Source organism: Neopelma chrysocephalum, unplaced genomic scaffold (assembly GCF_003984885.1).
Source record: "Neopelma chrysocephalum unplaced genomic scaffold, ASM398488v2 Primary Assembly neopelma1_97017, whole genome shotgun sequence".
Lineage (NCBI taxonomy): Eukaryota > Metazoa > Chordata > Aves > Passeriformes > Pipridae > Neopelma > Neopelma chrysocephalum.
This window is the reverse complement of record NW_020925659.1, coordinates 3,648,160-3,670,227: the sequence shown is the minus strand read 5'-3', so window position 1 is coordinate 3,670,227 and position 22,068 is coordinate 3,648,160. Positions and strand designations below refer to the sequence as shown.

Here is a 22,068-nt window from a genome sequence, read left to right as displayed (position 1 = left end):
TAGATTTATTTACTTTTCTAATATGAAAGCTGTTGATCTTTAATGCCAAGGATTAGACTTTTCCTCCAAAGTTTGGCCCTAGGGACTAAGGTTTAGACCAGCCCTACACATTAAGAGATACACCAGAAATAGGGAATTGGGCAGACTATCCATGTCCAGTGAGGGTTAATTCTGGAAATAGTGAAGCTATTTCCGGCTTAGGGCCGGTTACCAACGTGCAAGCAGAACTTGCACAGAACACAGGCAACAGCACAGCAGAAGTAAACTTAAGAACTCTGTTTCCCTCTGCTTCTTCATCTGATTCATCCATCTGGTGCCCCTCCTCTAATCCAGAAAATCCCTCTGTTGTAGTCTTGCATAGCTGCCCTTAGCCTAACTAGACGGTAAGAGTCTGCTGAGAATCAGAGTGAACTCCCCCATGCTGAGCTGTGTGCTGCTGTGCCTGGACTCCTGCAGGCACTTGATGCTGCTAATAATTTACAGTTAGATCAAGTACCCACGGGCTGCAGAATAGGAGCCCTTGTGACGCAAGCCATGTCATCAGCGTTAGACTTTCTGCTGGTCTTTCTTTTTTGTTTGTTTCTCTTTTGAGGAGGCACATCTACAGGATAAATGCACTTCCAAATGCAGTTCCAAATCAACATTTAAGCTGTCCAGGTGTTGGGGGCAGGGGGCAAGAGAGGTTTTCTGCTCAGTGAAGGCAAACGGGAATCCATAAATCCTGAAGCTTGTCATTTATGGTATGTCCTAAAGTTTGGGAACGGGTTTTTCTCCACAAGTCAGATAAAGCTGAAAGTAGGGTTCAGGCAAGAACTACTTCTACATAGGATGGAACATAGAACCTATGTATAGGTACATAACAGAGGACTACTACTACACAGTCTTGCAGGAGGAAATGTAGGAGGATGAAATCAGGAGAGGTTAGAAAGGTAAGTTTTTTAAGGTGTTTGCATATTTTTGAATATTTCAGCATTGCACAGTCCAGTTGGATATTGGTAAAAAGTGTTATGTTTTGGGATTACCATTTTAAAATTCTGTTGACTGAGGTTACCCATGGCTGGAGAGATGTACACCTAGCCCTCGGGCTGACCTCTGTGACCAGCGGGTTTTTCTGATATTCATCACTAGTGTAATTAATTTTCATTGTTTTGTTGTAAATGTCACTGGTCTGGGTGCCATGGGAATTCAGAGAGCAGAATGGACAGACTGGATGATGAGAGACAACTACAGTGTTTCTCCCACTGAAGGCATAGCTACAGTATATTAAATTTCCTAGGTCAAAAATGATCTCTGACACATCTCCAAGCTTGCTGCTACACAAAATTGGCAAAACCATCAAGAGCCTTGTAAGATTTGAGTTTTTGCTGTGTGAATTTATTTGCCCCACTGCAAAAAAAAGATACTCTAAACATATCCTACGTAAAGGAAAGAGGTTTTTTTTTTTTCAGTAACGTTGCTGACATTCAGAGAACTGGTCTCACCATTTAATCTTCTCTAGGTTTCCTCTGGAGATTTCCAAAGCGTAGCCTAATCTAAGCCATTCACATAACTTTATGTACAATTTTCCATTCTTACAACATGTTCTTTTACAGCAAGATCATGATAATAAATCCACTGACCTGCATACAGAGGAACATCTCATACAGTGAGAACAGGACCATCTTTTAAGTGCTTTTATGGAAAAGCTAGCCATAGAAATCTCACTCAATTTCACTTTATGAACTTTGGGGTATTTTTCAAAAGTACTTAGCCCAGATGTGTAGTCAGTAGCTACAAATGCCTCAGTAGCTAGATTGTTCACGTGTGGCTTCTGAACATTGATTTTCTCCTGTAGAAATGCAAAAGTTCCCTAGGAAGTGATATCCATATGATAGTCCAGTGTATCTAATATACAGAAACCTCTAATACAATAGATTTTTTTTTTAAATCATCAGGAAAATTTTGACTGCTACAGCCTGCAGAATAAAATTTGGTTTTGTTGGTGAGTTACATGTAAGTACAGCAAAACAGAACCTATTTAGATATGAATTCCAATAAATGTAAAAAAACCCCAAAGAAAAATAAACAGAATTTAGTCTACCTCATGTCATAAAATGTCAAAGGAATTATGCATGCTTGAAGTTTCTCAGGAAAGCAAAATGTAGGACTACAATACATGTGCTCAGTCATCAAATCCAGACATTGCTGTTACAAGCCTCAACTTTATTTTTCTTTTATTAAATTCAGTTCTAAAAATTATTAAACTTCATGTTTCCAGAAAAACTTTTAAAATCCAGTCCCATCTTACCTTGCCTCTTGTTTTACTGAGTTGGACTAAATGGCAAGGCTCCAGTGAGACCAGAGACATAAGTTTTCACATCAAGACATGCAAACCTTTGTTTTCAAGCTGTGTTGTAACTCAGACACAAAATAACAAGGTTACAACACAACAGATTGTTTTATTTTCCAGTGTTTTATTTTAAGTGTTTAAAGCTTAATTACTCTCAACAGTAGTAGGGTAACACAGAATAAATCTCTCTGAATGGACTCCTGATGGCAATTTCATAATCACTGAGCTTTTAATTACTAACACTTACCATACTTAAAAACCAAGTCTTTTCCTCCTTAAACAATTGATCAAGGACTTACCCCTTCAGGCAACTCTGTTTTCTTTATTTTATGTTATTTTACTTTGAAGTAGTTAGCCAATGCATTTAGAGAGCTGAAAGTAATGGAAAAAAGATATTTTCTGTTTTGTTTTTCAGATTATACTACAGAGGTCACTTACTGCTTTCTTACTAAGTATGTATTAACAGTCTGTCTTAGGAAGCAGTAGGGCCTTTAAGTGATTGTAGGAAGACAGGAAGGTTAATTTTCATGTCTGCATCCACTTTTAAAAGTTTACGATGAAATCCATTAGTAAATTTTAGATAGAGCTCAGAAAATCTATGGCATTCTGTACTGAACTTCCATTAGCTTCTGGATGTCAAGGAATAATAATTTTTGAGAATGAAACACATTGCTCATTTGATGTGCAGGATAATTTTGTGTGTTGTTAATAGTGTTGGTATTTATGGTTGTCTTTCATATTATTTATTTGTATAATAGTTATAAATGAAAAATAAATGCAGTGGAGTTAAGATAGTATTAAATGTGCAATCATTCCTCATTTACTAAGGAAATCAGCTCTTTCAGATATTGTGGTTATCTTGAAATATCTCTGAGGTTAACAATATTTCTTACATTGTAATAGTAACTATTACATATCTAATTCTTGTTGTGCATTCCAGTTTGGACACATTTAGTTGTGCTTTTTTACACTTAGGTGGCAGGTGATGATTGCTCTTAACATACATTTAAATCTGAGCAGATTCAGCTACAAGCTCAATGTCTGAATTTTGTTCTTGACTTGAGTAAGTGATCCTATAATGCGCCACAGCACCATCCATATATCCTCATAATTTCGTATCCCTTCTGTGAAAATGCAATAAGACTGTCATTTTCTACATATTATATTGGTTCATCTCTACATATATTTTTTATTTTATTTTTTATTGTTTTCTGTGTTTAGTTTCAACATACCACAGGTATGTAAAATCCTATATTAAAAGGATTTAAAATATAGAGGGACTTACTATATGTAAAAATTTTAACATTACATTGAATAGCATTTAGAATATTTATGTTTTGACCTGGAACTTTAATTTCTTTCGTAGCCAAAACGTCTGTGGCCATCAGGCAAAGGGCATTCCAAAGTAAGGACAAAAGAATCCCTAATATTATAGAATGCGTATTTACTATATGTTAAAGAAAACAGAAGGAACTAGCAAGTCAGTTATCACTATAATTTGTGTTTGTCTTGTGAATAGTGTGTACTTTCTAACTTCATGTGGCTAACTTCAGTTAGCCATACTGGATTCAAAAGTGAAAGATCAATGAAGCCTTGGGGCAGTACTGCCAGGGACATGGAGGGGTGCTGAGACACAAAGCTGTGGACAAAAGTGGGCATGGCTTAACTAAGCTTAGGCTAAAATTCTTTCACTAGGAGAAAATGTACCACTTTGGCTAGTTGGATTGCAAGAGATAAACGAATGAGTGATTTAATGACCCTCTCACTGCATTAAACAGTGAATTATGTTCTGCGTCACTTTGTTCATCCAAATTGTTGAAAAACTGAATGAGGTCCAAGCAGCTGTGAGCACTTAAAAATATCTTTCATTGTCTCCTGGATTTTACAACTTCGCTACTCATCTTTTATAGGTTGTTTTTATGTGAAAAACATTTAGATGAATCTTGTGTACATTCATAATAAAATCATGTGCGTTGGCAGCTGTAAATAATCATGCATTAGTAATAATTTACTCTGTGTGCTATAATACCAATATGCACTCTGGATTAGTTTGTATGAAGAATTGCTCTTCACTTCAAGTATCATGCATGCAATTAAATTTTAAAAATGAAAAATAAAATGTGGTGTCAGACATTACAAATTAAAGACATTCAAAATAGATGACTGTAAAATGCTGTTCCTAGCTAGCCATTTTGCTCATATTAGTCTTGTGTTTAGCTCTTGGTAAATTGTAGCTTGTGTATAGTGTTTTTATCCTTTTGAAAGAAACATTTGCAAAGTTATGGATGAATAGTCAATCTTGTATGGTGTTTTACACTGGAAAATCCCACTGTTTTTAGTAGAAGTGTTTTCAGAACAAGAGAGACAGGTAGCTCCTTGTGACTAATGCATCAGTTTCTGTGTCCTGTAGCTATATAATGGGAAAAAAATGTCAGTGTGATGGAATTAGATTGTAAAAAATGCATTAATGCAATTTTTTTCCTTCATTTTGAAGGATGGGATCAGTAGTCAGTGGTACATGGGTCCTTCAACTGAGGAGGAAACAAAATGACCTCCATATTTGTGGAGAGAACTGCAGATTATCTATACAACTACATCTAACTTGTCAAAATACAAAGAAAAGTGCTCCGCGAATGCCAGCAGAAAGGAACAGAGCGACAGGGCCAAGTCTCACTCTTCATTTAAATGCCTTGGGGAAGATCTTATGTTCAAATCTATTTTGTAGCTCCCTTTTGTGACATTTAAATGGCAGCATGTTCTTTTGTATTTCTGTTTTGAGTCTGTACTGAAGTTTTTATGTTCTGAGGATTATGGTACCCTACCCTGAAAAAACATCATTTACTCAGCTTGCTCAAGGGGGGACTAGTACTGTACGTGAGTGATACAGAAGCCTCCTCTGGTTCTTGATTCCTTTACATTTTGCAGACTTTGCAAAGGTTATTTTGGATAATAGGTGCCCTACAAGAAGAAAGACCTGATACTCAGCCTTTTCAGCTGGCTTTCATTGAGTTTAAACTTCTTGAGATTAATCCCAACAAACTCAAAGAATTTATGAACTGGGAGCAGTTTGCAAGAACATTGAGATATGAACTTTAAGAAACTTGTGCCACTGATCAGTTTACATTGACTCTTAGGCAGCATAATCACTTTCATCACGTGTGCTAACATAAGCATGAAACAATGTATTCTTAGTTATACCAATGTAGATGAAATACAGGATGAGTATCTGCAGATAACCATAGTAATTTTAAATGAAATAATTTTGGCTGAGAAGAGGCGTGATGGAAGACTATTCTCAAGATAGCTTTTTCTTTGTTCTCATTTATCAAAAGACACTAGCTAAGCTATGCATCCACATCTAGTCAGTGTTTTCTGTATAAAGGAACAATTAGCTATTTAATTCACATTTCCCAGAAGAGGTACTACTAGTGTACTCTATAAAGAGTTCCAAGATCTGTCATTTTCTCATCATGCATCTTTCTCTTAGTGAAACAAAGTATAATTTCTTCACTCAAAAATCATAAAGGTCGCAAATGGCAAAACTTTGGCAATTGAGTAATACACTATTCTAAAAACAAACAAACAAAGCCAGATGACCTCTTTCAATTTCCTTAGCTGCCCCTCGTCTCACATAAAAAAGAGAGCAAATTACACCATGGTTTAAAAAAAGGAAAAAACTTCCCGAATATTTTCTTTAAATGGGATCTCAGCAACAGTAGAATAATCAATTTTAACTTGATTATGTCATAAAAACATGAGAAATGTTTTACAGAAATCACCTAGGTTGCAGAAAATGAGGAAATGTTTTACTGTGCTGAAGCCCTGTTTGTCGAGGAACAGTTTTATCTTCCTATCACACAGTGTCATTTCCATGGCATGGGTATAATAATGGGTATGGTAAAATAAATGGCAGAAGAAAGCAAGACAGTCTTGTGTTCTTACTATTTTGTTGCAGAAATAAAAGTAGGTCTAAAGAATGTGTGTTAGAATGCAAATTATGTGGGCTTATGAGCGATTTCACATCTGCTTGCTGCATAGGGGATGGTACCAACCCTCTTCTGGGAAAAAAGCACCAAAAACTAAATTACAGGAGAATCAGCTTAATAGGGTATCAAGACTGGAATCTTTGTAAGACCAGGGAAAACGTCGCTGATGTATTACAAAGACATCAAACTGGAAAGGGGAATTGATGTTACACAAGGCTTGGGAGGAAAAAAATGATATGACGGAATGAGACAGGAGGTGAATTCAAAGGCACTGCAACATGTATAGATGGACAGAACATGGGGGAAACTTCAGCAGCTGCACATTGTATGAATGTGAGAACTGAAACCCAGATGTCAGGAAGGCAAGATGGGAGAATAACACCTGGGTGAATATTTTCAGTATTTGGATATAGTGACATAATTCTCACTTACCTGTACTATATCTTTTACTCTGTGATGCTAATATATTCTGATCCAAGTGTACAGAGTTGTGGGCTTATAATATTTTAAAATATCTTAAAGTGAACTCACACTTCACAGCAGTGGAGTGAGTTCAAACAACTAATTGGACCATCTTATGTTCCAGGATAACATCTAGTCATCACATTTCTTGTGCAGAGAGTCAAATTGTCCCAGAATCAGAGACAGTTTTAAAAATATAGCATTTATATTAAAATAGGGGTGCAATAAGTATGTTCTGATTTTTTTTTAATGAATAACAGAAAATATTAAATCTTCTTAAAATGACCTATACACTCAAGATCACCAGAATTTTTTTAAGGTTGCAGAAGTGATGTCAAATTTCCATTTAGAAAATAAAGGCTACCTCAAAATTGATCTTGAAAACTAGGGTAACTTTTAGGGTAACTCGTGTGATACCTGTGTAGCTCTCCTGGAAGTCTGAACCTACCCTTACCTCAGTGCTTTCATAAACATGCTGTGTTTCCTATTCCCTTGGGCCAGGGCCCTTGACATTAAATGATGAGACTTTCTAAAAAAATACTTTAAAAGAAAATGTTTGAGTGTTTTAATGTATTCCAGACATTTAAAATATTTTTAAATTGACCAAGCCTTTCTTTATGTTATTTTTGTAAATGTATATTTAAAATAGTGATTACATTAAAAAAAAAAAAAAGCTAATTTAAGCAATTGGCAGCAGCAAGAAAGTGTCTGATAGGAAAGCTCTGCTAAATTATTAGAAAGAGTTATTTTCATTGAATGAGGTCAGTCTGTGTAAATGCTAACAAATATTCATATTGTGATTTCTTACACTATGATATTCTCGGCAAGTTAAAATTTCACTTGCCTTTTTGGCAAAGGTGCCTCCTTTGAATTCGTATTTGAATCTCTTATTCCTGCTTTTCCTTTTAGAGTCATACCCTAGCAGTAGCTTCAGTTTGCAAGTCTCTGAAACATTTTGCACGAAATATTTATACTGGGCTAGAAAATGAACTCGTTCTCTCTTTCTGTGAAAGTTCACTCTTTTTAAATACGTGCCCCAGTAAATCTATGCCATCTAACTCTTACAGATTTTTGAAAGGACAAATACCAGATGTGAGGCATCCAATAGTAATCAATCTGTTTAAGCATTGAAGATCTGTTGCCACGAATCGGGTGTTTTATTTCTAAAAAAATTGTTCTAGAAGGAGAAATGTAGGCCTGGTAGTACTTTTCTCCTGTTATCTGGTCTTACAATTGGACATTTATTTTTAAATGATCTGAAGAATAATTCGTCTCTTTAAAGAATTTCACAGAGAATTTCCACTTTGAAGAGTGCCTCTACCCTCAAGCTTTTGTGTAGGATTATTAAACACAGATAGCCACTTACATATTCCAGATGTTCACAGTGGTTCTGCTTGCTTCCTGACACTTTCAAGAGCTACTGTATGCTCTGACATGAGATGAGTTCCCAGCAGCTGAACAGAACTTGACTCAAATGGAAAACAATAGAGAAAAAAATGTATTTTAGAAAAGGCTAATTCTGTATGGGTACTGTATAGATCGGTATTACTTTTTCTTCCATCCTTTGAAGGAATATCCTCTGTGGGGAACAATGAAATGAAAGAGGGTCAGAATTCTCTGGCCAGGCTCTATCAGGTATTTCACTATGAGGAGGATTTAGTGTTTAAAATGAAATTTACTCATCTGAAGGCATTTGATGTTATGTGGGATTTTGATTTAGCAGAGTGATATGGCAACATACTGAAATCAAGCAGCTACAGCCACTGCAATGTACAGTGGGATCACAGTACCAATCTGATCCTCACTACTGGTCTTCGTATCTTCACTGTCATGATGCTGGACTTTGCTGGTGCTGGGAAGGAATATGTGAGTTAAAAGTCAGCTCAAACTCATTATCTTTTCAAAATTCGTTTTGTCAGTTGTTCAGTTTTATACTCTCACTGGGGCTGAGCAACATATGCACTTATCCCTTGCTGGGCTGGCTGATTCAAGAAGCCATTCCCACTCCTTTGATTAACTCAAGAATAAACATTTGTACAATCAGTTAATCCACTGAACTGATAGAAGCATTTATCTAAAACTCTAACCCTCCAATCCCTTCTGTGTTAAGTTCAGTTTTCTTTGCAACAGTTGTGGTCAGCCCCTACGTTCTTCCCTCAGCTTCATAAGCCCATGATCCTTGCCTAACTCATGCGTTTTAGGGATTTATTGACCGGAAACCAAAAGGTAATTTTTAATTTATTTATTTAGTTGGTTTGTTTGTTGTTTTTTTTTTAATAAACAGGTTTATTTATGAAAAGCGGGTGTGGAAAACAAAAATGAAAGATTGACTAAATAAAGATCAAAAGAGTGAAGAAAGAAAAATGCATATTTATTTACACAGAAACGTAGAGGCAATTAGTCAAATGAATAGACACTGCCTTCATACCATATGTACCTTGTAACGCTATACAGGTGTAGCACTATACAGGTGCCAGTATGGAATAGTGGTGTATCTGGTTGCAAAGGTAAAGAAGTAAAAGGGAAATGTATGCTTTGGGTTTTGTATTTCCTAGTCATTATGATGATCCATTAATAGCAGTTTTCCTTAGCTTCTGGGTTAGGGCTCATTCTATCCAGGAAAAGTGTAAGTCAAGCTCTCCTTTTTTCACTCAGCATAATTTTTTAAAAGATATTTCTTCCTAATGGTCTTTTTAATGTTGTATGTATATATGCTGTATATATAAGACAGTAATGGACAACGATAAAAAATTCTCTGTAAGGAGTAAATTCTCATTCCTGTTTTGCTACAGCTAATGACAGGATCAGAAGTGCCAGATTTTTAGATAACATGAGGACTAGAAATGACTCGTTCACATAAATAACTTTCATTCTTCATTTTTGCCCCAGATAAAAATGTGAACTCCAAAAGGGATTGATAGAGAAAGGTACAAGTACAGCCTGAAAGACTGCAAAACAGCATTGTCACATTGCCCACTTTTAAAGGAAATGTAGCTGTAGAACAAGTTGGAAAACACAGAAAGCAAGTTTGAATTGTTAAAATATCTTCCTGTGGTGTACCACAGTGTTCATTGTCATCATCTCACCATCTTGTCTGTAGAATAACAAAGACTTTTGTCAGTGTGCAGAGTAGGATGCAGGCCCCAGCCCATGATCTGAGGCATGTGGTACTCATTCAAAGTGAGCTGTGTATCTGTCGTGTCTGTCCAATGCTTCAGTGAAAAGCATAACCTAAAGATTAATTTATTTATGCATGTATTTGGTGAGAGCTGTTCTGAAAGGGCTGGTGATCAACTTGAAACCTAGGCTTGGCTTTTTAAGTAATAAGCTTCTCCTCTACTTGGAAAGCCCCATTTAGTTTTGCTGCCAAAGCAGTAAGGTGTCTCCTTTTCAAAGTCACATCTGATTTGATTGTATACAGCGGGGCTCTATGAAGCTTTCATGAGGCACTCTTATAACTTACCCATGTAATTTAAGGACCAAAAGCCTTTATTGTGTAAGTCCTAAAAATAGACTTTTCTACTTCTGTCCAAAAGTTTAATTTATAAATGTGGATCAAGATTCCTAATAATTTTCTATGCCAGGTAAAACAAACATCTACAAAAATTGTTCATGAAAACCATGCCATGAGGAAGTTAAAGTAATGGATCAAACTAGTTCAACTTCTTAGAAGATTAAGTTATTTCTTAGAAAGGTTACATTTGTTTTTTTTTCTTTCATATTAATAGTATGAGAAAGTATGAAGCAAAGAAAATTTTTTTTGCATATTACTCCATACACTGTTATTTTCATATTTTCTTTTGAGCAGAATGACTTAGGACCTCTTCAACAGCAATTATATACAAGCTAATCAAGTTTTGGGTTTTTTTTCTCTCTCTGGATTACAGATGCAAAACAAGTTTAAATGAGGAGAAAAGGAAGTTGTAACTTTTCTTTCTCAATTTATGGCTTTTTTCTTTTCATTTTGCAGTATGCAGTTTTCTTTTCCATCTGACTCTTTTCCTGTTTATGCATATTTCTGTGGACAAGTTTTCCACTTGGTGATGTTGCCTCTAAAAGACAAAAAAAAGGCAATTGAAATACTTTAAAAGTATACTGGCTGTACTCAGCGGCGATGTTACAGTGCATTATTGCTTTAAATATTTTCCTTTTAATTTTTAATAAGATTTTTTGTACGTGGCTTAGAAGTTAAAAAACAAGACATGGGAATTATTTGTCAGTTTTTACGCTTGAATTCAAAGCTACCTTGCCTCCTAAAGTATTTGGAATAGTGGTGGCCTTTGTGTGCTTTCCTACAGTTTGAAGCTGTCTGAATAGTTCAGTATAAAGCTGAGAAGAAGAATTGTTGGTGGACATCGTGATACTGAAAAGGAAATAAAAGAGAAGATGTAATATTGACAAATACAAAGTAATACATATTAAAAAAAAAAAATTTAGTCTTTAGCTTATATGTGTGAAACCATAGGATTTGTTACCACTCAGGAAAGAGATCAGAGAATGATAGTAGACAATTCTCTGAAAATCACAGAATTGTTAGGGTTGGAAGGGACCTCTGGAGATCATGAGTCAACCCCCCTGCCAAGGGTCACCTAGAGCAGGTCACACAGGAACTCATCCAGGTGGGTTTGAATGTCTCCAGAGAGGGAGATTCCATGACCTCCCTGTTCCAGTGCTCTGCCACCCTCAATGTGAAGAAGTTCTTCCTCTTGTTGGAGTGGAACTTCTTCTGTTTCAGTTTATGGCCATTGCTCCTCATCCTGTTGCTGGGCACCACTGAAAAGAGTCTGGCACCATCCTCTTGGCTTCTGCCTTTGAGAGATATTGATATGCATTAATGAGATCCCCTCTCAGTCTTCTTTAGACTAAACAGGTCCATCTCCCACAGTCTCTACTTACAAGAGAGATGCTCCAGACGCCAGATCATCTTTGTGGCCCTCTGCTGGACCCTTTCCAGTAGCTCCTTGTCTTTCTTGTACAGAAGAGCCCAGCACTCCAGATGTGGCCTCACCAGGGATGAGTCCCTCAACCTGCTGGTCACACTCTTCCCAGTGCACCCCAGGGCACCATTGGCCCTCCTGATCACCTAAGTAAAATGACTGTTAGGATCGACTAAGAAAGAATAGAGAACCATGGAAAAATTGTAATGCTGGTCTTCAATTAACCATGGTACACCTGCCCTTTTGACTATAACCACTTTTGTCAGAAAGACTGACAAAAGAACAAGAGTAAGAAAGGTATGCAGAGAGCTATAAGATGCCAAATAGATATAGTTGGCTTCTGTCTGAGGAGCTGCTAAATTTGCTAGATCTTCTCAGTTTGTCATTGCTATTGACAGAAATCTAGGAAGAAAACCACTGCTTTGAATAGATGAATAGTTAGAATTTGAATTAGAATACCCCCTTTGCAATCTTCATAGAAAGAGAAACATGTACTGTTGTACACAGTTACGCTCTGGAGCTATTTGCCGTCGCATGTTGTGGACCCAAACTGATGCATGTGGAGAAAAAATACCCAAATGTGGAGAACAAGTACTTTGGTGACTGTTAAAAGATGAGAGTGTGGATGCAGCTTTAGCTCACAGGATCCCTGCATGAATTTCCAGCAAAGGCCAGGAATGGACAGTGGAGAAAATTCACTTATTGTATCATCTGTGTATTCATCTTGGGAGAAGTGTTTTCCATGTGGGCTGCATTTTAGAGGAAAATTAGTATTTCCTAGCAGTTCTGTCATCCCTGTAATAACTTCTTAGATGTCTGTGGACTCTTCAGAAGATGCAAGAGCTAAGCACCTAAAACTGTGTAGAAGCACACATTAAAAATTTATTTTTGCATCTATGGCATACCTATGCCCTTTCCATTTTTAGGTTTTTTACCTGCTCTAAGGATTAAAGTGCAGCAGATTGTTTCAAGGCAGAAGAGAAAGCTTAGTAGTCTATTCTGAACCATAAAATCACATTACTATGTATCAATAAGTATACTTATTGATAATATATTTTTAATATTATATATATGTATACTTATTGGTAACATATTTTTCTGGAGAAGCACTGGGTTTTCTTATATGTACATAGATTATAAACTTAACAAAAGACATGAAAACATTTGAGTTACCTTTGGGTAAAATCCAACATGAACTGATTTGGTTTTATTCCATTATTTTTTCTGATATTTTGCATTGATTTGTATTTGTATTGATACACATACACAAAAACATGTGTAGATATATTTACTCTCACTGTCGATATCTCTCACTTGTGAAAAAGAAATTATCCCAGGCTTTTCTTTTTGCATTTGAGATTCCTGTTTGTTAACTGTCTTGTTTTGATTACTGCCATGTTTAAGAGCTGCTGATTCACTGACAACTGACAAGACTTGTTTTTCCTGGAAGTCATCTGTGACTCTCTTCAGAACAGCTTGTGCTAATTAGACTTTTAAGTGTCAGCTTGTTGGAAAACTTTTTTCTCCTGCTTCTTAAGAAAAGCATCTCGTCTGCTAAAAAGCAATTTGTTAGATTAGTAATCAAGTGCAGTTAAAAACTGTCCTTTATGCTCACTGGCTCACTGATTTACCAGTTCTTTTAAATACGTTTTTAAAGTACTTTTTACTTGAAAAATACTTATGCTTGAATCAAAAGCCAGATGTATTAGGGCATTAAATTATGTTTCTAATGTAGTGGCTTGCTAATTCAGTGTGTCATCAATAATTCAGATTAAGGTCATGCTATCAGGAGTGTGTCACTGCATGATACCTTCTGAAGGCTGAGGATTATTTTTGAAACTTTATGATTCAAATCATCGTGAGTTTCTCTGCATGTTTTCTATCCATTTCAGGATTATCTGTATTTCATTAGTGGTTTGTACTGTTTTTTATGGATCTTGGTGTAGAAACTTCAGAAGAAAATTAACGTACATAAATATCACTCTTATTCATAGTATGTGTTTAAGCAATATCAGTTGTATGCATAATAATTTAATAAAAATAGATCCGTCATTCATGGAGTTCATGAGCATTTTCAATATTCTTGAAATTATATTTAATGTGCATTCAACAGTAATAGTGTGCTTCATTATTTTACCTAGACAACAGGCAATGCAGTAGATGCTGGGAATCTGTGCAGTTTTACTGGTTTTCATCTTGATCAAACTCGACAATTTTTATTCTCTGATGGATAGATAGAACAGCAAGGGGTATGCTATCCCTAGATTCCTGAGATTATAACATACTTCTTCATTAAAAAATGCTCTAAAATGGATATTTTTTTCATGAACTCTGCTGTACAAATCTATGCACTTCTCAGTTCTTTCAGCTTGTGTTTTCAAGTGTTGGAAACAGAACATACATATCTGTTTTTTATTAAATTTTTATTTCATACAGACTGGAAATTCAGGTAGACTCTGGTCTTTATCAGTAGTACAAGGGATATCTGGGTGATCACGTATCCCTCTTCATCACAGAATGTGTTACAGGAACTTTGTTCTGTAATTTTTATGGTCATTATTGCCTTAAAATCTAGAAAAAACAGATTATGTTGGGCAGAACATTACTGTTGCCAAAACAGGAGAGCTGTGAAATAACTCAGGAATGTGTAGCGGTGATATCCAGGTGATCAACAGATTAAACTGGTGGCATGTGGAAGGGTCTCTCTCATTTTAACAGCATCTAAAATTAGCAAGTAGATTTTGGAGCAAGTATGAGGTCGGGGATTCAGAATAAGCACATAGTAATAGCATGGAGAACCAACACTGAAGGAGTTGTGAAACCAAGAAAGTTCAGAGGAAAAGAAATTTAAATTGTCTAAGTAATTAATTTGTGTGATTCAGACTTTTAGAGTATTAACTCTATTTCATTAGATCACTGCACAAGGAAAAATAACAACCATTCTGTAGCCCTTTAGAATGCACTATTACACATCCAGACATAATCAAGTCATACCTGTGTGTTGTGTAATCAATGTAAGGGGTGTCAATGTTTGTATGCTTGACTGTATATTTCTTAATGTGATTTTTTTTTTTTTTAATGTGGAGTTTTTGTTCTTGGGGGCAATGGTGACAACAGCCTTTCAATATAAGCAATGGATTTATGTTGCAGGCAGCTGGCTGTGAATCAGTAGGTAAAGCTGACAGACTTGCTTGAATGCTTCAGTTGATGATGTGTTTTGTGTAACATCCCTGGCAGCTGAACTACTGCTTTTTAACAGAGAAGTTGTAAAGGTGTGCCTACTTAGAAAGAATAAATAGTTTGGTGATTTGATGAGGACATTCATTAATAAACCAGAAAATTAAGATAGTATGTAGAATGAAGTGTAGATGTCTACAGGTAGCAGTAGTGGTAGTAGTAAGAAAGCACTGCTATGACTGGGAAAAGTTGTACTTTCCCGAAACAGCCTGTATTTCATTTGAATATTTACATGTTTGATAAGAAAATGTAGTCCCTTATGTGATCCTTCTAAGACACAATGGTAAAGCTTTACTCTCTAAATTTATGTGGCATGTATTTTCTTCTGAATTAACTTGAGAAGCAGTTATTCACAGAGGGAAGTAGTTTGAACATTTTACATTTGACATGTATTCAATCATGGTTTGGGGGTGGTTTTGTTTTTTTTTTGTCTGTTTGTTTCAAAACAGCTTCCTTTATAGTTAAATAATAGGATCCTTCCATAAATTGTCAGATGACATTACTGCTTTCTATCCAGGACTTTTCAGGTACCAAGTGTTTTATTTGAAGCAGTGTGTTACAGGGTTCACTAGGAACACCTTAACAAGGGAGGAATTGTTCATTGCTTTTGTTTTGGGGTTGGTTTTGGTTTTTTTTATGTGGATTTAACCTTGGAGCAGTTTGAGCTGTGCTAATAAGCCACAGGAAGCTGCAGTGATTATAAATATGTTTGAAGAAGAAATTCCTTCTCTTACCTAATTCATAGAATACTAAGCAAGAGCAGCTGCTTACTGGAGTCAGTTTCTTTTTCACTATATGTGAAATTCATAATCAAGGACAAGATGTGAAATGAGTTAACAGCTATTTACTGATTTACTGGCTGATTTACATCCAGTAGCTGCTGTTGACTGTGGCTTTCACATATGAGCTTGGCTTTGTTTAATAAGGGAAAAGTCATAAAGCATTAATTGCTTTTTATGATTTTGGACATTTCTAGAATCAGAAATCTAATTTAATATTAGGGGACTCCTTTTCCTTTTAAAAGACTAAAGAGTATAATAGTTTTCAGTTAGTACTGAGAATCAACATGCAGATAGAGGATTGGGAATTCTCTTTCTGTAGATCCCGGCAAGAAAATTTTATCCAACTGCGAATGGCCATCATCAGTAAGTGTCATGATTGAACCCCAGCTGACAACAAAACACCACACAGCTGCCTGCTCTCTCCTTGCACAGTGGAATGGGAGGAAAGAATTGCAGGGGTAAAAGTGAGGAAAGTCATGGATTCGGATAAAAACAGTCTCCTAATTGAAATAAAAATAATACTACTAATGATAATAATGAAAAGGAAAATAACAGGGAGAGATAAATGAAAGCCAAAAAAGACAAGTAATGCAACTGAAAACAATCGCTTGCCACCAACTGACCAGCCTTTTTTTTTGTATCCCAGCTGACTATTATCCCCACTCAATTTTTCTTCCTTTTTTGGAAACAAATAGTAAAAGTTGAAATATTCTGCCTTATTCATTTTATGAGTGTTTTTTTCAGTCCTGAACAACTTTTTTTGTCCAAAGTTCTGTGTCCAACAGCTTTCAGCCAGTTCTGTTGAGAGCAACCCCACCAGAATAGTGATGGGGCTACTACTTGAATTTAATGTTGTGGATGAGGCGTTGTGCTCACAGACTGACAAATACTTGGACTGTAAGAAGAATGACTTTTATCTTTTTAACTTAGAATGATAATTATGACTAAATTTAAAATACTGTCAAACATTTCAACTTTGACCTTTACATGCAAGCGTCCAGCAAACGTGTAGAACCACAGGGAATCATTCCATTGAAAGGAAGAGGGCCAAACACTCGGAGCAGTGTTTTGGTTGCTTACTCTGAACTTTCAAATGACTGATGACAATAGGTCCCCAATAAATGTATTTGTGCTCTGAAAAAATTTACCATTACACAAAATAAACTGCATGTTCCTCAAGCTTTTACAGTTACAGACATTCTACTTTTTAGAAACTGAATTGAACTCAAAACCTTATGCTTAGAGCTTCTTAAAATAAAACACAAAAAGACCCAAACTAAGGTATTATGTAGTAGAGGCATTATAGCCTCTACAATTAATGTGTTTGTCAGGCTGCAGTCTCCTATGAACTCTTCTATGAAATCTGACTCTTTATATTAAAATCATTAACATGCTGAACTCTTTATCATAAAGATAAATGTAGGGGCATAGCTCTGAGCTTTGCACTCACTTCTTCTGAGTCTGTCAGAGAAAATACCGGTTCAGACTTGTGCCCTCTTGTTGCAGACATCTATTTTCATTTACAACAGTATTAATAATCATGCATGTGTTCTATCACATCTTATTAAGGTACCTAGAAATGCTTTTAAAGAATGCATTTCCTTACATGGCAGTCTATGTAATCATTACTGTAAGGTAATATTACCACTGAATACAATTTATTTGCTATCTTTTATGCAGTTTTGTGCTAAAGTCAATTGTTCAAGTAAGTAAACCTGTATCAGATATCTGTTTATATATTTGGATGGCTCTGACCACAATAAGTTTTCAGTCATGTTTGGAGTCAATTATGCCATAATATATAAAGTTAGTAGTAATAAAATAATTGAATGTGGTGATTGTGTTTCCTAGGTATAGCATATCTGAGTGGAATGTGCAGTGAAAAACGAAAATGTATAATTGCAGAGGACAATGGTCTGAATCTCGCTTTTACAATTGCCCATGAAATGGGTCATAAGTAAGTATGTGGACAACAAAACCTACTATCCATTTGCATGCAATGTTGCTATGATTTGACTACTCTGATTGTGTGCTTCAGTTTTTCCTTTTTTCTATTAGGAAGGCATAATTTGGAAGACAGTGTTTCTGTTAATAACAACTTGTATTGATATATAGTATGTAAGTTAAGAAAATATCTACAATTTAAAGTAAACCAGAAATCTTTAAAGCTGCAACATAAATAGATTTACTGGAAAGATTGACATTGTCTACAGGACAAACAGGTGCCCCTTAGATGTCTTTTCTTTTCAGATTGTGGTATTGTGTATCAGATCCAGCTCTATCTGTTGTTGCCAACAGACATTTTAATGAGATCATGAGTTGGAAGAGCCTTTATTTAATCTGGCTTTCTCAGGATAGATCCCATTAAAGTGTATAGTAGTCATTGGTCATTACAATATTACTATTGGTTTTCTTCCTTGTAACAGAAAAGGTTGGCAAAATGAAGGTGAAGGTAACTGTCCTTCACAATTGGGTTGGATGTTTTTACTCATTCAATGGCAAATATTTTGAACCAAGTGAAAAATTCTCATTTTGCAGTAATAAAATTTACTAATAAAAGTTGAATTTGATTCTTGGCTTCAGTACTTGTAAAGAAAACGAAATAGGAAAAGTCTTATTTTTAAATGAAATAAAATAAAAGGAAGGTATGTATTAATCTGTCATTTTTGCCTGCAGTGTCTGCTCCAGCCATCTGTGTATTCATGTTAGAGTACCAGCTTCAGAGTGACAACAGAGAGGGACGTTTTACTAAATCCTTTGTACCTCTGAATGTTGTGGTTAGGTATCTGAGGACAAACACTTTGAACTAAAAGTGATTTGGTTTATATTTGGTCAAAGCTGTCAGAGATTGGAGATCGTAGCATCTAATGTTGAAACATGATGTTGACTAGAAAAAATTGGAACCTAAAATATTTCTATTGAGAACTTTTTCTGGATGCAATTTAAGTTAATATGGAGCAATTTTATGAACATTGTCACAAGTATAAATTGCTGCATGAAATTGTTCTTTTCTTTTTTTCTTTTTTTTTTTTTTCTCATTTTCATAACTGCAAAAACCAACTTCAGGTTAATATAAGCCAGCCTGTTTGAGTGAAAGTTACAATAAAGGAAAGACTTCAAAAGGAAAGTTTGTTTGTATTTTGTAGCCAGGTGCCATTCTATTTCTGTTTTTCACAGTAGTGTTTGCTGGTTTTGGAAGTGAGAATGGATAGCGGAAGACTTATTTTCTGTACACTTGTTCTTATGATCAAAAACAAGGGGAAAGAAACAATAATTGAATATGATCTACAGACAAGTTCACTGATTGAGTTAATTAGCAAATAGTTTGAGACAGGTATGATGATAACACATATAAGTGCTGCCCAGCGCAGTAAAAATGTGCTTAGAGAATGAAAGCCTTGGCAGTAGATTTACCAGATTTGAATAAAGAGACATCCTGATCAACAAGACATGTAACACCTTATTATTCCTGAGAAATGGTGATATATAAAATTCTTGGAAACTTATGGGTGGTGTGTTGGTTGTGGAATGGCAAATTTGAGAACACAGGATACTGATCTCATAACGTTTGTATAGTTATAAAGTTTTTGTCTTGCAGCAAACAAGTCAAACCTATCTTTGACATCCTAAGGTCTGCCAGATGTCAAGCAGTATATGGAACAAGGTAGACAGCGAAGCTCACTGTTGCTGCCAGCAGTTCTTCCAAGAGTGCTGCATGGGCCAGGCTCTTTAGCCCTTGTTGTTATTTGTGAACTTGAAATATCTTTGTGGCTTTTCATTGCTGTTGAACTGCAACAGAGAAAGGATTTCTCATGATCTTCCTACAGGGGCATAAAATCTAAATTGCTGATGTATGAATCCTGGGGAAAAAAAATGTGAAAAGGCTACACCATGAAATTTCAGAACTTTCGAATCGCTTCATATTAATTCAGATAAGTTAGGAAAAAATAAATTCTGATAGTATCCCAACCATTATTTTCTTACAGTAATAGTGGCATTTGGATGTCCGTAGAGACATCCTCACAATTCTCTACAGGTACTGTAATAGACATTTTAAAACAGTGGAAATAAAGAATAAATCAAATCTTGTGTCATAATTAAAGACTGAGTGTTGTTTGAACCACACATTTCCTCAAGAAATTCAGCCTCGTCCAGTCTAGTAACAAACCACATTGAAAAAAGGGGGACTACCTCAAAAGTGAAAGAATAGGTAGCCTGAGATATACAAGCAGCAGCCATGAAAAAAAAAGCCAGGCTCCACTGCAAGAGACACAGAGGCATTCAGCTTGATCCTTGCTTCATTATGGAATCAGAGTCCTCAGCTGTTGCAATCTGTTACCATCTGAGGTACAGTGGTCTTGCACCAAAGAGCTTAAGGTGATGTTTTAGAGACATTTGTTTTTTTCTGCTTGAGTGTCTCTGTCTGCCAGGTCATCCCTGGCAATGGCAAAGAAAACACTAGAAGTAGTTGACCCTTTGCAGTGAGACAACATAAAAATACTGGAAGACAAACATTTGAATGGAGATCCTGTTGAAAAGGACCTCAGCAGATTCAAATGTATCTTGAGTATTTCTCATAGAGATTTGTCTTGCTCATTCTTAACAGTCTCAGAAATGCAGGTTAAATGATCATGATAAAGATCAGTCATAAATCTTTTCTTCTTTCAACACATCATCTTTTCTAGACAATTGTAAAAAATTCTTTTTGAATCTTAAAGTCATTTAACTATTACCTACTTTTTTTGTATGTATGTAATATCTTTAATCATTCTAGTTGCTCTTATGGAAAGAGTCCAGTTCAGCAACAGAGAGAAAGCAAAAGCTCTCTCAAAGACTTTACTTCTAAAAATATAAAGAAAAAAAAACTTTTTATTTTCCCCTTCTGTACAGCAAATATTATTCTTGCCCATAAATTGTCATTCAAATAGACTCAAAACTTCTGCAATATAGATTTTCATTGATCAGCCTGAGAGCAAAACCAAATACATTCCCAGTTGCCATTGTATTGATTAATATAAAAATTCCGATGCTTAACCACTTTTTCAGTGAAAGACTTCTTCCTGATGTCCAACCTGAATCTCCCCTGGACCAGCTTAAGGCTGTCCTGTTACTAGTTGCCTGGGAGAAGAGATCATTATATTGAATGCTTCTGATACATGGATGTTTCTTAAGTGTTGTGTTGTTGAATTTTTAGTTTTTCCAATTAAAACAGAAGTGTTCTTAATTAAATGTAACAGCAAACTAAACCTTACTTTGCAATATGAAATGTCTTTGTTCTATCCATGTGTATCTGAAAGTAGATGATACTTTAATGACACTGAGAAATTAACGTTGTACGTCAACAATTGATTTTTGAGCTCCATCTCTGTAATCAGAGATTAGAAACTATAACACGTTAGTTATTAAATTTAATAAGCTGTTAGGTAATTGTATAATGAGGTCATATTACAGAATAAAATTAACAACAATTAATTAAAAGACATTGTCTCCGTGTGGAGAACAGAGAGAAGAGTGAGAATGCTGTTATTTTGGTTATCAGGTAGCACACTGTCATTTTACTTACATGATGTCTTTCTATGGGATATGGCTCCTTCTGATGTGTGGAGAAATAAAAAATTGGTGTCAACTGCTGTATCTCAAAATTAATTACTCTAAATGCACTTTAAAAGTCATGTCAGCCAGTGGAGAGAGACACTGGTGGAATTTCTCAGAAACAGTTTTATACACATCCTCATTCTTTTTCTGGTAAGCATTTTATGAAATATGAAATGTACCCGTTATTAAAATGCAGGAAATTCTACCAGGTATTTTGTAGTTCCAAACAGGGAGTCTGTGAAATTTCTGAATCACCTACTTAGTTGTTTACAAGCAAACAGCATATATGCTTTGTGACAATTTAAAACAGTTGTATGAAATTTAGTGGAACTTCAAGGTAGTTTTGAATGGGAGATAAGGAAATGCTAATGGATAGTCAGTTGCTCTATGCATTTTTCTTATCACAGTGCAAAATATGATTGCAGAATACAATGAAATCAACGAGAGTAATAAAAGCAAGGGTCTACCAATCTTTGTGAATGGGATACTAATGTGGAGTAAGAAATATCATTAAAGTAACTGAAAGAAGAGCTGAGTGGATATTTGTAAGATTAAAGTAGAATTATACAGTTGAACTTGTGTTTAGATGAGGAACAAGATTAGCACATAGAATATAAAGATATTAATTAGATGTGGTAGAAGATCTTCTTACATCTTGAAAATCATCCAATATAATTAGAAATTTCAGGAGCAGTAGTGGTCAATTCTGCTGATAAAACTGTGAACAATAAGGTTCATTT

At 35.5% G+C, this 22,068-nt stretch overlaps 1 protein-coding gene across 1 annotated transcript in view; it reads left to right on the top strand.

Moving 5' to 3' along the window:
- Positions 1-22,068, top strand: part of ADAMTS19 (ADAM metallopeptidase with thrombospondin type 1 motif 19) — a 138,070-nt gene that overhangs the window by 53,600 nt on the left and 62,402 nt on the right. The window contains exon 8 of the mRNA XM_027671014.1: positions 17,585-17,690. Coding sequence (XP_027526815.1) covers positions 17,585-17,690 — 106 coding nt within the window. The remainder of the gene's footprint in view (positions 1-17,584; positions 17,691-22,068) is intronic.